This window comes from Sprattus sprattus (genome assembly GCF_963457725.1).
Source record: "Sprattus sprattus genome assembly, chromosome: 3".
Taxonomy (NCBI): domain Eukaryota; kingdom Metazoa; phylum Chordata; class Actinopteri; order Clupeiformes; family Clupeidae; genus Sprattus; species Sprattus sprattus.
The window spans coordinates 51,694,219-51,715,534 of NC_137922.1; the positions used below are offsets into that span (position 1 = coordinate 51,694,219).

General features: G+C 42.6%; 2 protein-coding genes across 3 annotated transcripts in view; one reads left to right on the forward strand and one right to left on the reverse strand.

The window, feature by feature from the left end:
* The window catches only part of cpm (carboxypeptidase M), a gene marked incomplete at its 3' end in the record, with an annotated part of 28,098 nt that extends 18,372 nt beyond the window's left edge, over positions 1–9,726 (forward strand). The window contains exons 5-9 of the mRNA XM_080834244.1: positions 2,918–3,105; positions 3,966–4,133; positions 4,680–4,832; positions 6,526–6,674; positions 9,484–9,726. Of these exons, the coding sequence (XP_080690370.1) occupies positions 2,918–3,105; positions 3,966–4,133; positions 4,680–4,832; positions 6,526–6,674; positions 9,484–9,726 (901 nt within the window). The remainder of the gene's footprint in view (positions 1–2,917; positions 3,106–3,965; positions 4,134–4,679; positions 4,833–6,525; positions 6,675–9,483) is intronic.
* Positions 9,727–14,182: 4,456 nt separating this feature from the next.
* On the reverse strand, positions 14,183–20,260 carry mdm2 (MDM2 proto-oncogene). Of its 2 annotated transcripts, XM_080835259.1 has the most exons (11): positions 20,227–20,260; positions 18,483–18,550; positions 18,315–18,389; positions 17,659–17,792; positions 17,194–17,252; positions 16,951–17,009; positions 16,698–16,755; positions 15,633–15,790; positions 15,357–15,506; positions 15,177–15,248; positions 14,183–15,041 (listed from the first exon to the last, which is right to left on the reverse strand). In XM_080835259.1, exons 2-11 carry the CDS (start codon positions 18,537–18,539, stop codon positions 14,433–14,435), a joined length of 1,431 nt encoding a protein of 476 aa, XP_080691385.1. In that variant the 5' UTR covers positions 18,540–18,550; positions 20,227–20,260; the 3' UTR covers positions 14,183–14,432. The 2 variants fall into 2 exon arrangements, with proteins under 2 accessions (XP_080691385.1, XP_080691384.1); XM_080835258.1 differs by having other exon boundaries at positions 15,177–15,506.
* Positions 20,261–21,316: the final 1,056 nt, after the last annotated feature.

Genomic DNA, 21,316 nt, shown 5'->3' on the forward strand with positions numbered 1-21,316 from the left:
AAGAGAGAAGAGTGGAAGAAGGAAAGAAGAAAGGAAAGAAGAGTGAAAGAAGGAAAGAAGAAAAGAAAGAAGAGTGAAGAAAGGAAAGAAGAGTGAAATAATGAAAGAAGAAAGGAAAGAAGAGTGAAGGAAGGAAAGAAGAGTGGAAGAAGGAAATAAGAAAAGAAAGAAGAGTGAAAGAAGGAAAGAATAAAGGAAAGAAGAGTGTAAGAAGAAAAGAAGAGTGAAGAAAGGAAAGAAAAGTGGAAGAAGGAAAGAAGAGTGGATGAAGGAAAAAAGAAAGGCAAGAAGAGTGGAAGAAGGAAAGAAAAATGGAAGAAGAAAATAAGAAAGGAAAGAAGAGTGGAAGAAGGAAAGAAGAGTGAACAAGAGTGGCTCTGGATGAAGAGATAAAGAGAGAGTGAAAATATTTAAAAAAGGAGATAAAAATGGAGTGAAGAAGAGAGATTGAGTGTGAGAGAAAGTTGACAGAGAGAGAAAGATGGAGAGATGGAGAGAAAAAAAATAGAGAATGGATGGTGTCTTAATGTTCCTAGTTACAGTTAAATTAAGAGGGACAGAGAGACAAGAGGTTCCTTTGATTTGGCACAGGTGTCAGTAAAGCACAGGTGCATGCCAGTGTAAAGACCCTATTATGATGTCATAATGTCCCAATGTAAGTCAATGGGAGACATTTATATTCGTTTTTCTTTAGTATCTTAAAAAGTATAAAGTTTAGAAAAGTGAAAAATACATAGCATAAGTGTCGTTTACAAGACCTACGCGACAAAGTTTGAATGAAGTTTCTACGTTAAGCGGTTCTGGCTGAATTAATCGCAGAAAAAGGTAACAAGAATAAGAAGAAGAAGAAGAAGAAGCCTAGGAATAACAATACAGGGCATTTCATGCACTGTAATTAGTTTGCATTTATTTAAACCCACTGGTTTCGTGAATGTGTACTGCCCCTTTAAAAGTTTAGCTTCAGGGCCTCTTGAGTTCTCTCCCCTACACGCAATTTTGTTGTTGCATATGCTGCACGTCGCGTTGTTTGAATCTTTTTGTGCGAAATACAGCCACATTTTTGATCGTTTACCTTTCGACATTTTCTCCGTTATATTGATGGCTAGCTCTGTTTGTGCTTGCTCTGTGCAAGGCTGCCTGCTCTTCGCTGTCAGACTGTTGCAATGTTATTGTAGCGTCCAAGTTAGTGCTCTCTTAAGAACTCACATTGAGAAGGAATATCTTTGGATGAGACGGTAGCTCTCCGTTTAATAAAGCGTATCCAACTTCTGCTTAGAACAACCACACTTATCTTGAAACCGAAACCACACGCAAGTCAACCCATTACCATGGCAACTCCTCAACACAAATCCCGTTTCCACTAGTCCCATACGGAATGCAGCGTGAGCGACACAGGCGAGAGTCTATATTGGGAGATGGAGCAGTTTTATATGTGCCCCACGAAATCTGTTATCAACACAAAAAAGTATACAGATCGTACTCAGAAAGATCTACGCCACTAACGTTACTTCTCGTTGGTTATCGCTAGTTTTGTTAAATTATAAAAATTTTAATAAAAAAAAAAAAAAAAAAAAATAATTATCTGCTCAGGCACCGAAAGGAAGCACCGAAATCTGCGTTGCATTTCGGTCCGGGTAGGTATCGGTTGTATGGAACCGGTGCCGTATTGGTACCGGTTCTCGGTACCCAACCCTAGTGTTCTTGCAGCAGCCGCTCCAGTTATTGGATTAGGGGAGGATCGGCTCCAAACACCAGCGGCCCCAACAGGGGTGCAGGAACCCGTATTAATCCTTACACACGCACAACACACACACACTCACACACACACACACACACACACACACACACACACACACACACACACACACACACACACTCACACTCACACTCACACTCACACTCACACACACACACACACAGACACAGACACACACACACACACACACACACACACACACACACACACACACACACACACACAGAGTAGAAGTAAGACCAACACAGTCTAGTTTCCTCTCTCGCTCTTAAACCCCCCTGTCCCATATCAGATTATACCTAACGGTGAATAGCTCAGACACAGGGGAATGCTTACTGCTACTTATAAGCCCTCACTGTCTGGGGCTGGACATAGATATTGCCCTGAGACACAGTTCATTGGTAATGGCACTCCATACATGAATGAAATTGAATGGAATGTAATTGAATTAAACGGAATTGAATGGGAATTCCAGCTGCCTTCCCCCAAGCATGGCATTCAGCGCTGGCACCCATCAATCAAATGGGAACGCAGCTGATCCCATTTAGACTGTGGGCATTGAGAGGATGTGGAGCCTCCAAACACTAATCAAATTAATGGACAGGACCTCGTCCTCTAGGCCGTGCCTGCGGTTCAGGGAAGGAGGAAAGGAAAGTTCATGTGTGTGTGTGTGTGTGTGTGTGTGTGTGCGTGTGTGTGTGTGTGTGTGTGTGTGTGTGTGTATGTGTGTGTGTGTGTGTGTGTGTTTGGCGGGGTGACGCAGTGTTGGTGGATTCCTATAAGGCCTGTGATGTTTGACTTCCCCTGCTCCTGCTGGAAAAAAAGGCTAAATATAGACTTCTTCCTTTGATCTTTATTTAAAGATGTAATTCTCTCTCTCTCTTTCCTTCTCACTCGCTCTCTCCTTCTCTCTCTCTCTTCTTCTCTCTTTCTCTCTCTCTCGCATTTGCCTCCTCTTCTCAACCACAAAAAAGACCTTCCGTGGGGATGTTTATCCCAATGAGTTTGGACTGACTTGGACACATTCTTTTGCAGTAACATGACGAGTGCAGCCAAAACATTGAGGTCAGACTGCTCAGGCTTGGCTGGGTGCGCTCAAGCAACTGCACTTCTCCTCACTCCCTGCACTCGGTTGCTTACCCTCTCCTCTCCTCTCCGCAGGTACAACAGCAACGGCGTGGACCTCAACCGGAACTTTCCGGATATCTTCTCGGGGGAGGACAAGGAGATTCGCGAGTTTGAGGTCCTGGCAATCATGGACTGGATGAAGCAGGAGAGGTTCGTGTTGTCGGCCAACCTGCATGGAGGGGCTGTGGTGGCCAGCTATCCCTATGACAACAGCAACAGAGGTCAGGCTCATGCACGTGACTTACACTCACAAGCACATGTGGACATTTTCACACAAGCATTACCCCAAAGATAACAGATCCACACACATAAACACATAGACACATTTTTGCTACCTCTATGAAAGACGCAGTTGAGATCAGGTCATGTCCTCAAATCTATTCAAATGCTTACGCATATTTATACACACATGTGCACATTATTTTTCACACACACACACACACACACACACACACACTTTCCATTATTGTACTCCAGAAATCATCTTGCAGCATTCCATTAGTCTTTCCCAATTTCTTTTTATGTGGTGTGATAATGTGTCTTAATCCATTTGGTTCTAAATTTAAGACACTCTCCAGCCTAATCCTAGCTGGATTTCAGCTGCATGCCGACAAATAGCTTAACTTGAGTCTGCAGGAATGTCTAGTTGCAGTGGTGGTGGCAAGCTTCAGTTTAGGATTCAGAGTGTGTAAAAACAGCTGTTCTGAAGCTGAGAGGGGAAAATGACTTAACACTGATTTACCTGGAGGGCATGTTTTTCTTCTCTGTTGCCTAATGTTTATTCACTGCCGCCTCAGAGGTTGCTGAAGGTGTAAAGTACAGTGTTTAAGACTTTAAGTAAAAGTAAGCCCCTCTGGTTTTAACTGTTACTACTAAGGCTTAAGATAACACAGGAAATTGTTTATAAAGCTGTGTTTATAGTGTGTTATTTGTCTTTATGCAAGAGTCAGTATTTCAGTAGTCTGTACTGATTAACAGCGTGTTTCCCTGCCACTTCTAGAGGATAAGGTTACGTCTTGTCAATACCATTCAACAGTACTGTGCTGCTTTTACTGAAGCACAACACTCTTGTCTGAAACAGGAAGTGAACTACAGGAGGGTGCCAGCGTCTCCCCTGACAACGACGTCTTCATCCACCTGGCTAAGACGTACTCGTATAGCCACCAGCAGATGCACCGGGGCAACGCCTGCTCTGACTCTAACTTCCCCCACGGCATCACTAACGGGTTCCAGTGGTACGCATTGCCAGGTGGGTGCGCCCATCAATCTAGCAAGTTGATGGAAGTCACAACAAAAACAAAAACGTGATTGGTGGTGATTCAAGATAATTAATTAAAAGCTGCTAAAAAACAGGAGCACATTTGGAGAGTGACAATAAACAGACAACATCCAAATCAATAGTACTTCTGAAGAACAAGTTCAGCCCAAACCAAGTTCAGCCAAGCCTCACATTTAGAACATTTTGTTGTACATGCTGCCATAAATCCACATTTTGTTTTGCTGAAGTCACAAGACAGCAATGCAATGGGGATCTTTAGATTTGTGTGTAGTTCATTGAGGCTTCGTCGACAAAAGCAGCCTGGTCACAATATTTTAAGCATTCAAAAGCTAAGGTCTCAAGCTTTGGAGGCCTAACTGATGTGATATAAAGCTATTTATTCATGTTGTACAAAGCTTGTAGGCCTTCACAATCCAAATGAGTTATAGCAGCACCCACAGTACAGTTGTGTATGAATGTGTTTGAATGTGTTTGTGTACGTGTGAAGTTGTCCTTCTGTGATTGGCATGATGCCAGGTGGGATGCAGGACTATAACTACGTGTCGCAGCAGTGTCTGGAGATCACCCTGGAGTTGTCCTGCTGCAAGTTCCCCCCCGAGCGTGAGCTGCCCGGCTTCTGGGAGGACAACCGACCCGCGCTGCTGGCCTATATGCAGCAGGTGCACCTGGGTAAGGTCCACAGTCCCTCCATACCCCCTTCCCCAGTTTCAAGTCAAGTCACTTTTATTTAAATATTATTTAAAAACAACAGGAGTCAAACCTAGTACTTCCCATTTAGGGTTCATATGCACGAATAAAGAAACAAGAGTTTAAAATACTAAAAAAAAACATCTAGAGGAAATAAAAGTGAAAAGAAAAAAAATACAGATATAAAAGTGATTGATTTTTAAAAATGATTTATGACAAAAACCTAAAAGAATGTTCATTCTAAGTGAGTAATGATTTAGAATTAAGCATTGCCATGCCATGGTCTCTACTCCAGCAATACAATTCCTTGGTTTTGGGAGGTTTAAAATGGCCTTAAATAGTCTGCCAAAGCATTACAAGAAAATCTCCAAAGGCATAATTTTGTTTGTCAGTTAAATGTAGCTTTATGGCACCCTCTAACACTCTGTCTTTCTCTCACACACACACACACACACACACACACACACACACCCTCACTCAAGTGCATGGTCAATATTTTGGACTCATCCATTTAATCACAATGAGGTTTTACTCCACAAGTGAGACAGAGGGCGGTTTTAACACTCAAGTTGGGACACTCAACCATGTGTTCACTCAGTGTTAGACAGACAGTGGAAGATTGTGTGTAATTGGTGTTTTGAGTGTGTGGCTTGGCCAGAGGCCTCAGACTGTTCTAGATGACAGACTGTCCTGTCATTCATGAAAGGTTGATGACTAGTACACACCCCAGAGGTCAGATTCAGGAGAGTAAAGGATCTCCATCAACAGCTAAAGAGTGAGTTCATGACCCAGGAATCACACATATCTGTGAGAAATGTACTGTATGCTACACTTTCACTGAAATGCAATTTTATTCGGGATGTTAGACAACGAAAAGAAAAACGCATTCAAAAATAAACAAATAAATAAAATAAAGACTGGAAAAGGGTTTGCACTCATTGGCCCCAAGAATGTTCAAACTTGACATTCAATATGGATCTCTAGAGACCTAGCGCACACACTGGCTTACACAATGTGCCCGTCTGGGTCATTGACTCAGCAGGCCCACGCCCAAGGCAACAACAATCCCACCGTGATCCCGGGATCATCTCCAAGCCATGCTGACTCCAGGCCAACGAGGAGGCTGTCAACAACAGCTTTAACCACACACCATGGGCAGCAACCATGAGAGACGTGTTTGTGATATCACATATTACCTATTAGGAGTTTACAATACTATACAATTATATCCCGTATTGATCAAAATACCCTATATGATGTAATATGTTTTATACGTTATAAAACATATAGTATAATTCCTCTGATGAGGATGAATCACAGTCATAGGTACGACCTTATATCCAAATATTCATATATCACAATGCTAGTAAATATTGAAGAAATGCTCAACAGTGCAATGGCTGTTAGAAATGAAGTATCACAAATGTAGAGGGTCAGATAAGATGAATATAAAAACAGGTGATGGTTTGGTTTATGGTTTTGATTGTTGTACGTCTCTAAGTTTCAGTAAGCAACTCCTCAGGTCAGGTGTTAGTAGCGTAAAAGCAGATAACTGAGACACTCATCAATAAGTAATAGCAGTGTGACACCCTCTGCTGTCTGGACTGTATGAATGTTGGTGTGTGTGTGTGTGTGGTTGTTTGACACACCCTGATGGAGTCCTGTGTCCCGTCAGGTGTGAAAGGCCAGGTGCTGGACGCAGACGGGAAACCTGTGCAGAACGCCTTGGTGGAGGTGGAGGGCCGGAGTAACCTGTGTCCGTTCCGCAGCGGCCCCTACGGAGAATACTATCGGCTGCTGCTGCCGGGCAACTACACCTTCAAGGTGAGAGAGTGCCCTCGTGTGGCCAGCTGAGAGAATTGACAGTGAAACCACATAGAAATGAAGGGGGAAACAAAATGTGCTTACAATCCAATGCTGCTCTCCCTAAAACAGGAACTTTCAAGAGTGGCTTTTGAGAATAAAGACAACATCCAGAATAAATCATACTTTTTTTACACAACTATTAATCATGAAGATAAACCCCAGTTCAGGAAAGCTTCATATTCATTACATTATGTGTTGACAGATATGCAGAAGACAACTCCTCACTGTACACTATCACAATATTATGTTACAGAAAGTCATTAAGGAAGTTACAATACACTTAAAGTCTCCACGGGATCATAGCAAATACAGCAGACATAAGCGATCATTCTCTCTCTCGCTTTGAAGATACAGATTCCATTCTGTAAATATTTACATAACAAAGCCAGTACTCCATCTCTATGTGGATAAAAGTGAGAGAGAAAGATCAGAGAGAGGGAGAGGGAGAGGGGGGGATCAGAGAGAGAAAGAGAAAGAGGGAGAGATGAGTGAGTGAACGCTCAGGTCCATTGAGTTTGTGAGCAGTCTGGCTGGGCTGCTGTCTCTCCCTCGCTGTGTGTTGCTGGTCTGCGGGGAAGTCACGCCGTGGGATTTCGCCTAGGCAAGGGATTTGGCAAACAAACGGAGGAATGTGCACGGCACCGTGAAAAATCAACTCGTTTTCTCCCACTTTAGCGCAGGAAATGGGCCACGCTGAGAAGTAATGAAAAGTGTTTAGCTGTGGAATTGCTCGCAGCCTCAAAGGCTTTAGAGTTGATCTGCGCACACATTCAAACAAACACTCACATACACTCAGACTAAATAAAGGTCTCTAAATGGGCTCTGACTGGTTGTTATTTAAGCAGTTCAAATAAACCTGCCTGTTAACTAGGCCCCAACATACCCAAACTGTGAACAGGCCAACTTTAATATTGGTAATAATGCCAAAGCTATTTTTAATATTGGCTCCACTGCCCAAGTCTAGAGTCTTATGAACACAGTCCAGGGTCTTTGTGCACTCAGAAGATAGATTAGCCCAGTAGGGTCATGACCTGTCTATCGCAGACCCGAGGATTATTTGCCATATGGGTGCTTTTGCCACAATCTCACCTCAACCCTTTTGGGTCAGTGTGTCTACATGCCTTTTAAATCTGTGAGCTAAATGCTAATGTAATCGGTAGCTTCTCAGGCTCTAGACACACAGCCTTGCATAACTGCTGAGCATTTAAGCGCTGTTCCCCGTCTCAAACTTCCTGAACTTTCCACTGAAGTAGGCTGTGTGCCTTGAGGGTGGTCTCTGGTGGGTCTGCTACGTGACACAAGTCCTCTGTGTTCTGTGGCCCTACAGGGCTCCTGGGAGTTGTAGTAAATAGCATAGGTGGTTAGAGGCAGACAAACAAATAAGCAGGCAGAAGGAATGTTTGCAGTCGAATGATTATGCAGGCGTCGTACTCGAAAATGGTCCACATGATTACAGTTTATTTTTCCATTTGGGTGCTGCCAGCCTCAGTCTCATGACCTACGTGAGTGCCCTTGTGTTCTACGATAAATAACCTACTAAAAACTGTAGGAAGACAACACCAGACTTGCATGAATCTGCCTAATTCTGAGAGACTGTACAGGCATTATGCATATCACATTGTGTTGCCCCGATAGCCATAGCATTTACATTGAATACATCAAAAGCAGCCTATAGCACATAGACTGTGTACACTTAAGTAGAGAGTTTATCCCCTGCAGAGTGTAGCGGTAGTCTATGTTAATATCTCCAGAGATCAGAGATTTATCAGTTCTCAGTCTCCCACGGTAGCATCTGTCACAACGGTGAAGGGTTATCATCAGGTTCTCATAAAAAGCTTAAGCAATGGCAGGATGTCTTTCAAACTGAGCAGAAGAGCAACTTTATGATCCATAAAACAATTCTGTGACAACCAACATAAGAGGGAGGAGGTGTGTGTAAGCTTTAAAGGCTCGAAAAGGTCAATCCCTAAAACACCATAAGTGATGCTTTAGGGATTTTATCTGACAGCCCTGTCTAGGGAATATTTACACTCAGTACTCAAAGAGAATTTCCACTGAAGTAGCTTAGCAAAGTCCATCCATCCATGTATTTGTGTGTGGGTGTATGTAGCTACTGGAGGTAAGATCCCCATTAGCAGCACATGGGTGCTAGCTAGTCTTCTGAGATGAAACACACAGATAATTGTGGGCGATAGTGGTTCAGGAGGTAGAGTCGTCGTTAAGCAATTGGTAGGTTGCTACTTTGATCCTGACTCCGACCAAGTGTTGAAGTGTGCTTGAACAAGACACTGAACCCCCAACCGCCCCTGATGTGCAGGTTGGCCACTTAGATAAGCCTCTGCTACTCGATGTGTGAATGGGTAGGTGTCATTCATCTGTAAAGCGCTTTGAGTGCTTTATGAATAGAAAAGCCCGAAATAAATGCAGTGCATATACAATGTCTATGTAATATAATTTGGTTGTGCTACTATGTGCACTGTCAGCCTACATCATGCGTGCAACTCAGGTAACTTGCCATGAACTTCCCTAAGTCTGTGTGTACGTCAACCACCTGTCACATGAGAGCTTTCTTGTGCGCAGTATTGCATGCAAAGGCCATTCAACTCAGTGTGTAGAGAGGTGTACAAATTGGCAGAGAAAAAATCAAAGATTTGAGGCACTATTCTTTCCAAATGCAATGCTCTTGAAAGGTGGAGTAGATTAGAATTGTCCTAAGTGAAATGCAGTTTATGTAGCCAGTAACCTTAGCTATGGTTTCTCTCCACAGGTGACCTTTCCTGGACATGAGATGCTGATTGAGACCCTGTCTGTTCCGTACGGGCCGGAAAACTTCTCCGCCTTAAAGCACAATTTCCATCTCGAGCGCAGTGTCAACGCCAGCACCCCTCCCACACCTACCAAACCCTGCTCCACCAGTGGGGTGCAACCACAGGACAGCCACAGTGCCGCCCTGTTGGCCACACCCATCATTACACTCCTGCCCCTCCTACTCGTTTCACTGCTAATGTGAGATGAAGTGAAGGGCTTCATTTTTTTTAAACCGTACTCTTTTTTTATGGTAATTCACCATTTGTCCTTCTTGCAAAACCACGTGAACCATTTTAAGCTGATTCTTGTTTGACATGTTAATGTTTATGGATTTGATCACACACACACATTGGACTTACATCAGCGTTGATGCTGAGCTAGGCAGGTGACAGCCCAGGATACAGGACTGAGAGGATTTTTCAAGTGCCTCAAAAAAAGAGTTGAGATAAACTTTAATCTGCAAATGTGAGCTCAAACAGTGGCTTTTTGGATTCATGACTGATAACACATGATGAACACATCAGTGGGCCCAGGCTTTCTGTGCTGAAGAAATCGGAGGCATTTCTTATCACATACCTTGAGATAAGAAGCTGTCGCCTAAACATAAACGCGACACTTGACTCGGGGATATGCATCAGTGTTAAGTCATTGAGACGAAGAAAACCCAAACAAAAATGGAGACTCGGGAGGGAGAGAATGGAGACTCTTCACTCGCCTATCAGCTGGATTCCAAAGTTGCTCCACCGTCTTTTATCGCTCCAAACAAGCCACAATTTTGTTGGAGGTATTTAAAAGGAATGTGCTTTGATTCTGAACCACAAGGTTGAGAAAACAGAGGTCATACATTCCAAAAGATATGAGTTCCCTTAAAACACGTCCATTAAGGTGTTGTACCAGAAAAACAAAAACATTTGACCCTGGGATGGCACACAACAGAAGGCTTATATTGGTAAAAGCATTAATGTCACTATGTCTTAATCCACTAGAGGCCGCACTTGAGCCTTAAACTGGCTTTAGAGACATTGAAAAAAGACATGCATTTTCAATTGGTCATATACTCCCTACATGTTAGACCACGCAGATAGCAACAAACCATGTCAGTCTGCCTTAACCCTGGCAGGGACACACACCATATTAGATTTACAATTAGCTGCTTCCGAGGCATAACCTTGACACTTAAAGTATAGTACTCCACAGTGCAAGGTACTGTTCAGTACAGGAACCTAAATCTCGTTCCATCCCCAAACCCATGTTTTCTCACTGCTCATGGAGAAGGAGACCGTGCCAGCAGCAAGTCCTCTAAAAACTTTAGACTGTTTGATAATTAAATCAAAGTTAAATGCCAACAATAAGTGGCAAGTTTCAATGTGAAAGAACAACACAGTATCTGAAGACTTATATTTTTTACTGTGTACCAGATTGCCTTTCACTATGGTTTTAATGTGGCAGTATGTTATTTGCAAGCTTCGATATTTTAGCTATGTAAGTAACTGTAATATTGCACTTCTCAGAAAAACACAGAGGATAACTAGTCTGGTTTTAACACGATCAGAAAATTCTAATTGTACACATCCTGCGAATGTGCTTTACATGAAGGCCTATGTCTGTATAAATCTTGAGGGTTGCCAGGTATGATTGTTTTGCCTGCCATCAGACATAAACAGATGGTTGGAACTTCCCTGAGTAAAAAGGACCCCATGGGTATACTTACTTCACACTTAGTTATTTCATTCAGTTCCACAATCAAATTGCTGAATGACAAGCTTAAAGGAGCAGGAGCACTTCCCGCTGTACTTTAGGATGCACCTGAACAGAACCATGCTTTTCTGTTGGTCCTTATCCAACCATTTCTGTTTTAACATGTTTTAAATGGAAATGAAAAGAGTAATCAAATATACTGCTCCCAAGCAGAAATGCCCTTCCCGTGAGGAAACGTACAGTACAATCTGTGGGGGTTTAAGACCTGAATGTCCAGCCTATGAACATCCCAATCAGTTTAGCGATGTTGTATTCAACTAAAACCTTGCTGAGGACAATCCTGTGGTCATGCTTGTACTGCATCTATGGGCCAAAAACAAGTGCAGGTTATTAAATACCCCCAGTAATCATCCATTTTCTACCTCATTCCGTAGCGTGACTTACAGCTCTGCTGCAGTTGTGCCTCTGACAATAAATCTGACACAGAGTGTGTGTGTGTTCTTCATTTAAGAGATTTGTCACATACTGTAGCCTACACTTCTACAGTAACCCACTATATAGCAGTATTCAGCCTGAGAAAAGGCCAACTTTAAATATGACCTGTTCGCAAGTCCTGTTCATACATCACCACGGTCTACTTCTACAATACCAACTTGTTAAGAACAAGCATTATCCCCATCATGTGGTCGATCATAGCATGCTCTCATTATGAATGAGGTTAAGGAAAACAGATGACAGTGAGAGGCGGTATAATGAGGCAACCCACTTGATGCAGTTGGCATTGTCAAATGCTCCCGATACCGACCGCCTTGCTATTATCCGCTTGTGGTGCTGGCAGAAGTTGGCATCTCCCAGTTTAGACCCAGTCGGTAGATGCCTCTGAAACTGATGTAGTGCTCAGCCAGGTTAGCCTGCACATGGTGAGATATCCAGGGGTGACTTTGGTCCTAGTTGCACACCTGGCCTCTTCTTCTGATGAACTTCACGTGTTCCTCGCATCTTGGGACACTCTATTGGATTTTGGTCAGTGAATTGCCAATTCAACAGGATAAGCCTTTATAGAATATTTATCTAAAATACTTAAAATACACAATACTTATTTTCCTAAACCTGGACCTTGCCAATGAACTTAATATCACCTAAAAACCATCCCTCTCAATGATTTGTGGGTCACCCACTAACGATTATTTCCCAACGGGTATTATAGCACCATAAGTATTTAATCTTTCTGGTAATGACTCTTTAAAGGCATTCACAGCAAAGAGAGGATGCATGGACTCTTGGTCACCCAGATTCCTCAGCCTGTGAATCAAAAGGGAAAAACATTAGAAACAAGCCCAACCCAGTAACTACACACACATTGGTTAGGCTTGTAGTAATACCAACCTAACCATTCAGAGTACCTACCTATGTTAAATAGTAGTATTCCCATATTAGTAGTATTGCTTTAACTAATTTATGTGGATTTAATATAGGGAGTTATAATGTAAGCATCAATAAAGAATAATAAAGTCAAACAAAGCAAACCAACATACATTTAAAGGATCAAGAAGCAACACCCTTGAATTTCTTGTGACCCAACAATATCTCTGTCCAGTTTAAAGACTCTGCTGGATAATCTTTGGCACACCAAAAATGTAACATTTAAGTTCATCTTTGAAAAGATTTTGTTCTCTCAAGAGATTCAGGGGAGACATGCAGGCTTGTTGCCCTCGAGCATAGTTCAGCAGATTCTAAATTGGCATTTTTTTTATTTGGGTCATCTTAAAAAAAAAAAAATTCTGTGTGAAAGCTAGAGAAGCTTAGCAATGACAATGGGAACACTAAGTCACTTTACTATGCAGAGTGAAAGAAAAGCTTCAGTGCTTGTTCACAGACTTTGAGTTTCCTCTACATAGCTACTACATTCAGTAAATGGAGATATGTATGGTAATCAGAAGCAATGCCATGGTTTTTAAACAGAGCGAAGCACAGAAAACAAAGCAATAACCAAACTAAATGTCAAATTTGAAACTATTTTAAAACCTCAATCTACAAACCAACCCAACAATTCCCAATGATGTGAATAAAGAGGGTTCTTAGGGTCATCTTTGAAAGTATTCCCCCACATTGTATCAGAATACCTTAAGTAAAACACCTGAAAACTAAATGAAGCTAAAAAAAAAAAAAAGAAATTGGTCATTTTTCTTTCTATTTTTACAATGTTGTGATTCAAATCATATGTATATTCCATGGAAATATTACCATAATACCCAAACCATATGGACAATAAAAAAAACACCACAATTTGTGTCCAAGCCATAAACAGAAAAAAATTGTCTCCTTCATATAAACATTCTGCTACACCTGCTTTCTCCAGAAACTCTACAGCTAAAGTGCTCAGTGTATTCTCAAAGAGAAAAGGATTTTGGGTAGTAGCAATAACTACTTGTTTGTGTGTGTGTGTGCCTTCGGTTGTGCGTGTGTGTGTTGCTACGAGGGGGGTCCAGACAGAACAGGCCGAGGCATGTATCCTGAGACTTAATGAAAAGTGGGCTCCTAGTAACCCTGGGCACTCTCTAGGCGACGAATGCAGCTTGGCCTAAAACACACAGCAACGCAAATCACAGAGTGCTTCAGGCGGCGCCGTCAGAGCCACGTGACTCCCGTTACGCTACAGCACCCAACCCTTCACCATAAAAACATTGAAACAAACTCTTGGCACAAAATGTGTCTTCTTTTATAACAGAAACTCGGACTTGAAGGCTGTAGAAGATTTCGTAATCCAAAGTACTCCAAATTAGGCGCTGAATTAATAGCACTTTTGAACTGACCGTAAACAAGACCTTGTGTATTCAGGCCAAATCAATTTGTTTATTAAACCTATAGTATTGTCATTCGGAAATTAGAAATATTAATGCAAGTATTTACAATAACATAAGTCCTATTACAATTTACATAATTTCCCCATCACACTGACCCTAACCATACACCTCACCTTTAAAATAAAGTTACATTTGTTACTTGTTACATTATGCACCCCATGAGAACAAAATACCTCGCTTCAATTCAACTGGTGAATGTGCTATGCACCTCATAAATAAGACTTTATTACAACGTAATGAATAGTTACATATATATTTATATATGTGTGCCCAACTTTTATGAACAAGGAACAGAGGTCAGGCCTGGGATGAGTGTGTGGATGAGATAGCAGCCAACCCTTCAGCCTCAGCTGACGTAGGTGAGCACGACGGACTGGATAGGCTCCCGACACACCGGGCAAAGCTTGTTGCGGTTCTTGAGCTTCTTGGCGCAGGTGTAGCAGGCCATGAGGTGGCCGGTGCGGCCGTGCACGATGCAGCCATTCTTGGGGCGGCTCTGGCAGATGACACAGGGCTCCAGGCAGCTGGCCGGCAGGCAGGCATCCAGGCTGTTAAAGCGCTCCAGCTCTGGCACTTCGTCCTGGCTGGAGGACACGCTGCCGCTCACCGCAGAGGAGGTGGAGGGCTGCGAGCAGGCCGAGGTCTGAGAGTCCGGTAGGGACGCGGTCACTGCCGAAGGGTCCTCTTTGGTGGGTGGAGAGCCAGACAGAGCACGCTTGCCATCGGGCACATCAAGACCCTCCTCGGAGTCCGTCAGGGTGGGTTTTGGGGGAAGGGGCTTGGCATCAGAGGCTGACTCAGCGGGAGTGTCAGCAGGCGTGGTAGCGGCTGCGTTATCGGTTTCGTTTTCAGGGAGCCAATCGTTGCGCAGTGTCCAGCATCGAGTCCAGCATCGATTGCAGTTGCGGGGCAGGGGTGGGTTCAGCTCATCACACTTGGCGCACTTCCAGTAGTCCTGATAAAGAACATTATGAAAGATCATTACAACACTGAGCCTATCCAAAACAAGACTGATCTTACATACAAAGACAATTTGAAAACTGAAACCGACTCAGATCAGAATTTAAAACAATATTTCAACAGAACATACAGCCTCAGTGATCTCCGTGTCCTCATCAAATGAGTCCTCATCCTCAGCCCCAAAGATGGTGAATTCATAGACCTGCACAGGCAGAGACAGGGAGAGAGAGATGGGGGTTGTGAGACCAGGCGTCTGAGGCAGGCAGCTGGACTGGACTTTCATCTGTGGGATGGAAGCACTCTCTGAGACCTCGTCCTCGCCTGCCACTGAGGCCTCGTCATTCTCGCTGTATGCGTCCGAGTCGATGGACTCCACCTCAAATTCCACACTGAAGTTATCGGAATCTGAGTCTTCACCAAGGCTTTCATCGGAGTCGTCGCTAACAGAGATACCTACTTCCTGTTGGGAAAGAGAGAGACCTTGGTCAGTACCCAGCTCCATATTTGCATACACACACAAAAATAGAGGAAAGACAAGATGGCAATTTTTACATAAACACACTTTTGTGCTTGCACTGCTACTCACAGTGTTACTGTGGGAGTCCGATGACTCGCTGCTCCTCCTGATGCCGTGGAGACCTCCAATCACACACCATGACAGGCTGTCGTCGAACGTCAGAGACAGGCTGTCGGACTTGTGCCGCTTTCTTCGTTCTTTCGTTTCGTCCTCTGCAGAGGACCCCGCTGCAGAGAAAAAAAAAACAATTCTGACTTAAAACACAAGCATGGATGTGTTAAACACTATTAACGTCATCTTTAAATCACCATACATCTCACTTTATCTCGTTTTACTACCCTTTCTATAAGTCTTACACTTCATAACTACCCAAGTTGCTGCCAAGACTTCCTACCCTCATACTAATGTAGCAAATCGAGGCAATTTCAAGCCCCTCTAAACTTTCTGAACAACTGTGCCCTAGAGGATGTACCAGGACAGTAATTTCAGTGGCCTTGAGCCTGAGGTGTAGTTTTTTAGTTTAACGCAACACATCAATAACTCAGGCTGCGGCAATGCAAGCATCACCCATCTGTGTACAGAACAGTCTCCCTTTGTGTGTGTGGTTGGGCCAGTAAAAGGGCCCTATTGTGGCAGGCAGTCATCTGAACACATTCTGCTCTGCCTCCAGGCCAAAGTGTTCTTTAAGGCTTATTGTGGCCAGGCATAAGGGGAGATAAGTACAGCACTTCGCAAGGAAAACCATGCCAAGGTCGTGATGAGCATGAGAGCAAGACATATTCCCAAACATGGATTTTTCTCTCCAGCTATCCTACTTTTGGGAAGCCAATCAGTAACAGTGTCCTTCGATGGTGCTAGTGCTTCTTACTTCCTCACAATTATCAGGAGAGGCACTCTGCCTCTGAAAGCACATTTAACAGAAGAGATGATGGAAGGCCACAGTAATGGTCTGTCTCTGAACACAACCAGCATCCTCGCTATTAAACTAATTTAAAAGTAGTCAGGAAGCATCGACCGGCACTAAAAGACAGTGCCGGTCTTTCACAGTGGGGTCGTTCCCCACATGTTCAGGAGTGACTCCTACAAGCACTATGGCTGAACAAGAGTCTAAAAGACTGAGTGTGTATATCTCACCAGGGTCACTGCTTCGCCTTCTCCTGCGTGATGAGGTAGTTGCATTTGACTCGGAGTCCTATAAAAAAAAAGGAGCAGCAAAAGGCTCTTTAAAACATTAAACCATAACAGCACACTATAACAGCAGTACAACGGCAAAGTAGAGCAGCTAGTTAGTTATGTATTTTTAAAGCCGTCATTTCCCCAAGACATTAAAAATGAGGAAGGACTTAAACTTCAGAGCCTCTCCCTCCAAACAAAAAGATCTGTTTACCTCTGATCGTCTTTCTGGTTCACTCTGGCTGCCGGGTTGTGAGAGGGAAGATTGAGTTTCTAAACGGAGAAGAGAAAGGCATGAATATATACATTCCCATAATGCATCTGACCTTTAAAAAGCTACCAACCTTCACACACACACACACACACACACACACACACACACACACACACACACACACACACACACACAAAAAAAGGAAATAAGAAGATTAAACAGAAAATATGTTAATAACTGTACCTGTTGTGTCTGGGTTTTTCACTGCAGTTAGGTTTTTTGTGATCATTGCAAACAGGACACTGGGAGGCAAAAGCGATAACAGCAAAGTTAGAACAGTGAAGCACTTTCAGTTTCACTCTGAATACTCATTTGCTTATCTCAGTTTCCTGCCAATGACAGCAGAGTCACCCATCTTAAATGAACACATCAGCACTTTGCTTCCAAAACACTGTTTACGTCAATAACTCGTTGTGCTGTGTAAGCCAGTGCAAGAGGGGGAAGGCATGACAGTCTAGGGGCATATAGCAGAGGACAGCTGTGTGCAGACACAACACCTGTGCCCCTGTCCTGCTTGGCCCCTTCCCACAAAATCCCCAGAGACCTAATCAACAGTCCAGCTGTTCCCTGCGCCCCCCAACACATGCTGCGTGTGTGTGTGTGTGTGTGTGTGTCTCTCTATGTTAGTGTTCATATGTCTTTGAATACCGTGGCTCTTTCACTGAGAATGTGTCGACCCCCAGCACGGCTCCGAGCTCGTCCCCTCCGCAGCGGACTATGTGCTGTTGTTGCTGGTCATAGAGCTGTTTCCTCATGATGTACTTACCCAGGTAAAACATCACCTGAAAAACAAACAGCACAGCCGTCACACCACAAATCCTCAAGAGATCGAAACAAACACATACCTTCTCCAGAGCATGAAACACAATGATAAACCACTTAGACCCAATAATGAACCAGTCAATTAACATTAAGTCTGAAGCTATTAGTCTATTCTCAGTCCAATGGTCACACATGACTAAAACATTCCACAGGCTCCAGTGTATCTATTGTGGTTTGGAATGACTAACATTTCCTCGGTAACTCACACCAGCTTCCCTCAAGCCCACAGACATGAAGAGAAAACTTTGCTTTGCATTCAAATATATTCAAGAGTATGGAAACTAACATGCAAGTCTACCAGGAGATGAATCTGAAGTGCTAAAAAGATAATGTAATATTAAACATCAAAATGCTTTGCCTGGACTCGTCCTGATACGTAATGCATTACATCACCGTTCATGGGCTCATCAATGTAAGTGAACTTTATATCCACACCTGGTTTGCATTAGTACCATATAAGCTGTTCTCAACCTTAGACTCACCTCTTTCATGGTGAAAACATCCTTCTCTGCACCTGCTTGTTGTAGCAGTGTCTGCAATGGCAGCTTTGGTCGAACCTTAAAACACAAACACACTTTGGTTTTAAACCAGCTGTTTACTTATTACAAGATATCACCAGAAACTAGTTTATAGAGCCTTTTGTTACTCACCAATTTCTCGTTATCAGCTGAACTGATTTGGCCATTGCTTAAACAATTGTCTGCCATTATTTGGTAATCTGTAGAAAGGAAGAAAACCACATTTAGATTAAATAATTAGTCATCACAGACAAGAAAACATGGTTACAGAGAATAAAATGTATACAAAGAAGCACTTACCTAAATAAATAGAATATAGTTGCTATATTATATACAAAATAAGTTAAACTCTTATACATAAAGCCTATACATAAAGTGCTGTCAGCTCGCCTGGGCTTGCAGTGGGAACCAAATTTCAGGCGGCTCCTGATTTAAATAGACTCGGTGAGACATGTCAGGGCTAGAATCTGGTGCTGTTGATGTTACAGGGCGTGCAGCGACGGGGTTGGTCGAACTGACATTTCAAAGCGTTATTGCAGTCGAGCGCTGACTCACCTAGCGGACGGGAAGCGGTTACGCACTCTCACTGTACAGGCGGCCTGCCCAACGTTAGCCCTACATGCCCGGGCATGTCCCAGGCCAACAACACCGACGCGTGCAGTTTTATTGTGTAACGATTACTATGTATTTTGACTGACAGGGACAACGCGTCTATATGACCACTTCTCTAAACAATTAGCGGGCAAGTCCTTTTGAGCAGCTGACATGTCGGACCATTTGGACACTAATATAATGTTGGATATTTCTTTGGCCACTGCGAGGATGCTCTGCAGAAAGTAATTAATCATATTTATTTCAAGATGTGCAACGCAGCTTAACACCAACATCTACGCGCGGAGTTACATTTCAGAGAATACGATAGTTTTAAATTATCCTCCTAACATAAAAGCGGAGTTCACAAATGCTGATTCAAACTTAAGTTGCATAGGTTGTTCAATATTTTTACCATCATTCTTGTTAGTTAACTTAGTTAAGCCTACAATTCTACCTGAACTGTGGATTAACAAAATCACAGAAATAACGTTAGCTAAAATCAAAGATATTACACATACACACGTAACAAACACCGTGTCCTTTATGTTTCAGACAGTTTTTGGGCAAGACCGTCAGCCATTCATGTAACGATAATGTTAAACCATAATAGTTGCAGAAACATTTGGACAGGAATCTCACGCTATCGAGCTATCACCTAGAGACGTTAGTTGTGCATGCTGTGCTTTCATTTGAATTACTGTTACCACTTATATGCGTTACGGCGGACTTTGCTTTTCAGATTACTGGATACATTGAGCATTGTACATGCATTCGTTCAAATAATATACCGTTAAAGAATGTAGTAATAACTTTGTATGTTACCCTGGGATAGCCATTTTAGCCTTATCAGTCATCCTGCCGAGCGGTTAACAAGAGCAGTTCAATGTTAGTATATATTTCTCTTGCTAAACCTTAAACGTTTTCACATAATTGGTAATTGATTCCTTACACTCGCATTGCGTTTATCTTCGTGTAGAAGACAATAGTTAGCATGTAGACATTGCAATTTAGCCTAAACACCAGCTAGGTTATTTTAGCGGTAAGGTAGCAGACTTCTTGGGACTTTGCTTTCAAGAAAACCCGCGGATGCAAGGCCTTGGCACATTAGAACGAATCAACGCTTAAGTTTTCTTCTCAAGCAGATAGGATGGTAATTTGTCAGCATACATGAAAACACTAGATTCAATTTACCAGAACTGAGTTAAACAAATGTGTTCTGATGTGCAAGTCAATATATTTCAACTTAAATGGTAGGCTAACTCACAGGCTAAATTGCGCTTACCTTTGAAACAGCTTGTGCGCAAGGCGCGACGATTGTGCTGCCCCCAACTGGTCGTTTGGTTTTCAAAATTTAAACTGCACGTGTATCCCAAATGCGAACGCAAGTATGAGTAGGCTAAATTAGATCTACCACAGGTTGAATGTAATTATTACAGTGCATGAAATGCCCTGTATTGTTATTCCTAGGCTTCTTCTTCTTCTTATTCTTGTTACCTTTTTCTGCGATTAATTCAGCCCGAACCACTTAACGTAGAAACTTCATTCAAACTTTGTCGCGTAGGTCTTGTAAACGACACTTATGCTATGTATTTTTCACTTTTCTAAACTTTATACTTTTTAAAATATTAAAGAAAAACGAATATAAATTTCTCCCATTGACTTACATTGGGCCATTATGACATCATAATAGGGTCTTTAAACTGGCTTGCACCTGTGCTTTACTCTGCCGTGCTAAGGCAAAAGACCGTAACTTCAAGTTTGGTCAAAAATGAGTTTTTGACGTATTTGTAAAATATCAGCAGTAATTAAACAAATGTACTGATATTAAATGTACTACTAACATGCCATTATCAAATTAAAGCCAGTGACATCAGTATTTTGGTTGATTTCACGATGTATAGGCTACCGACAGTTAGCATACCAAGCTAGGTAGCATTACCATTAGAATTGCATGGCAGATATGCTAAGCTATCGGGCTATTCCCCCACCCAGTGCCTGTGGCTAGTCCGAAAAAGGTGCATCTAAATCGGGTAACTTCGCTTGGCGAGCGGGGGCATGTGGAGGGGGAAAATGGGCCTCATTCTCTATCGTTCTCTCTCTCTCTCTCTCTCTCTCTCTCACACACACACACACACACACACACACACACACACACACCCCAATGGACTGACATAGATGTTTTATGTGTTTCATGTGACAATTCAAGTTCATTGTTTTATGTGCTTAATGTGATAATTCAATGGTGTGTGTGTGTGTGTGTGTGTGTGTGTGTGTGTGTGTGTGTGATAATCATTGTATTGGTAATTGTGATAAATGAAATAGTATTACTACTGATTAATTAATAGGGTCATTATTCCATTGTTATCATACCA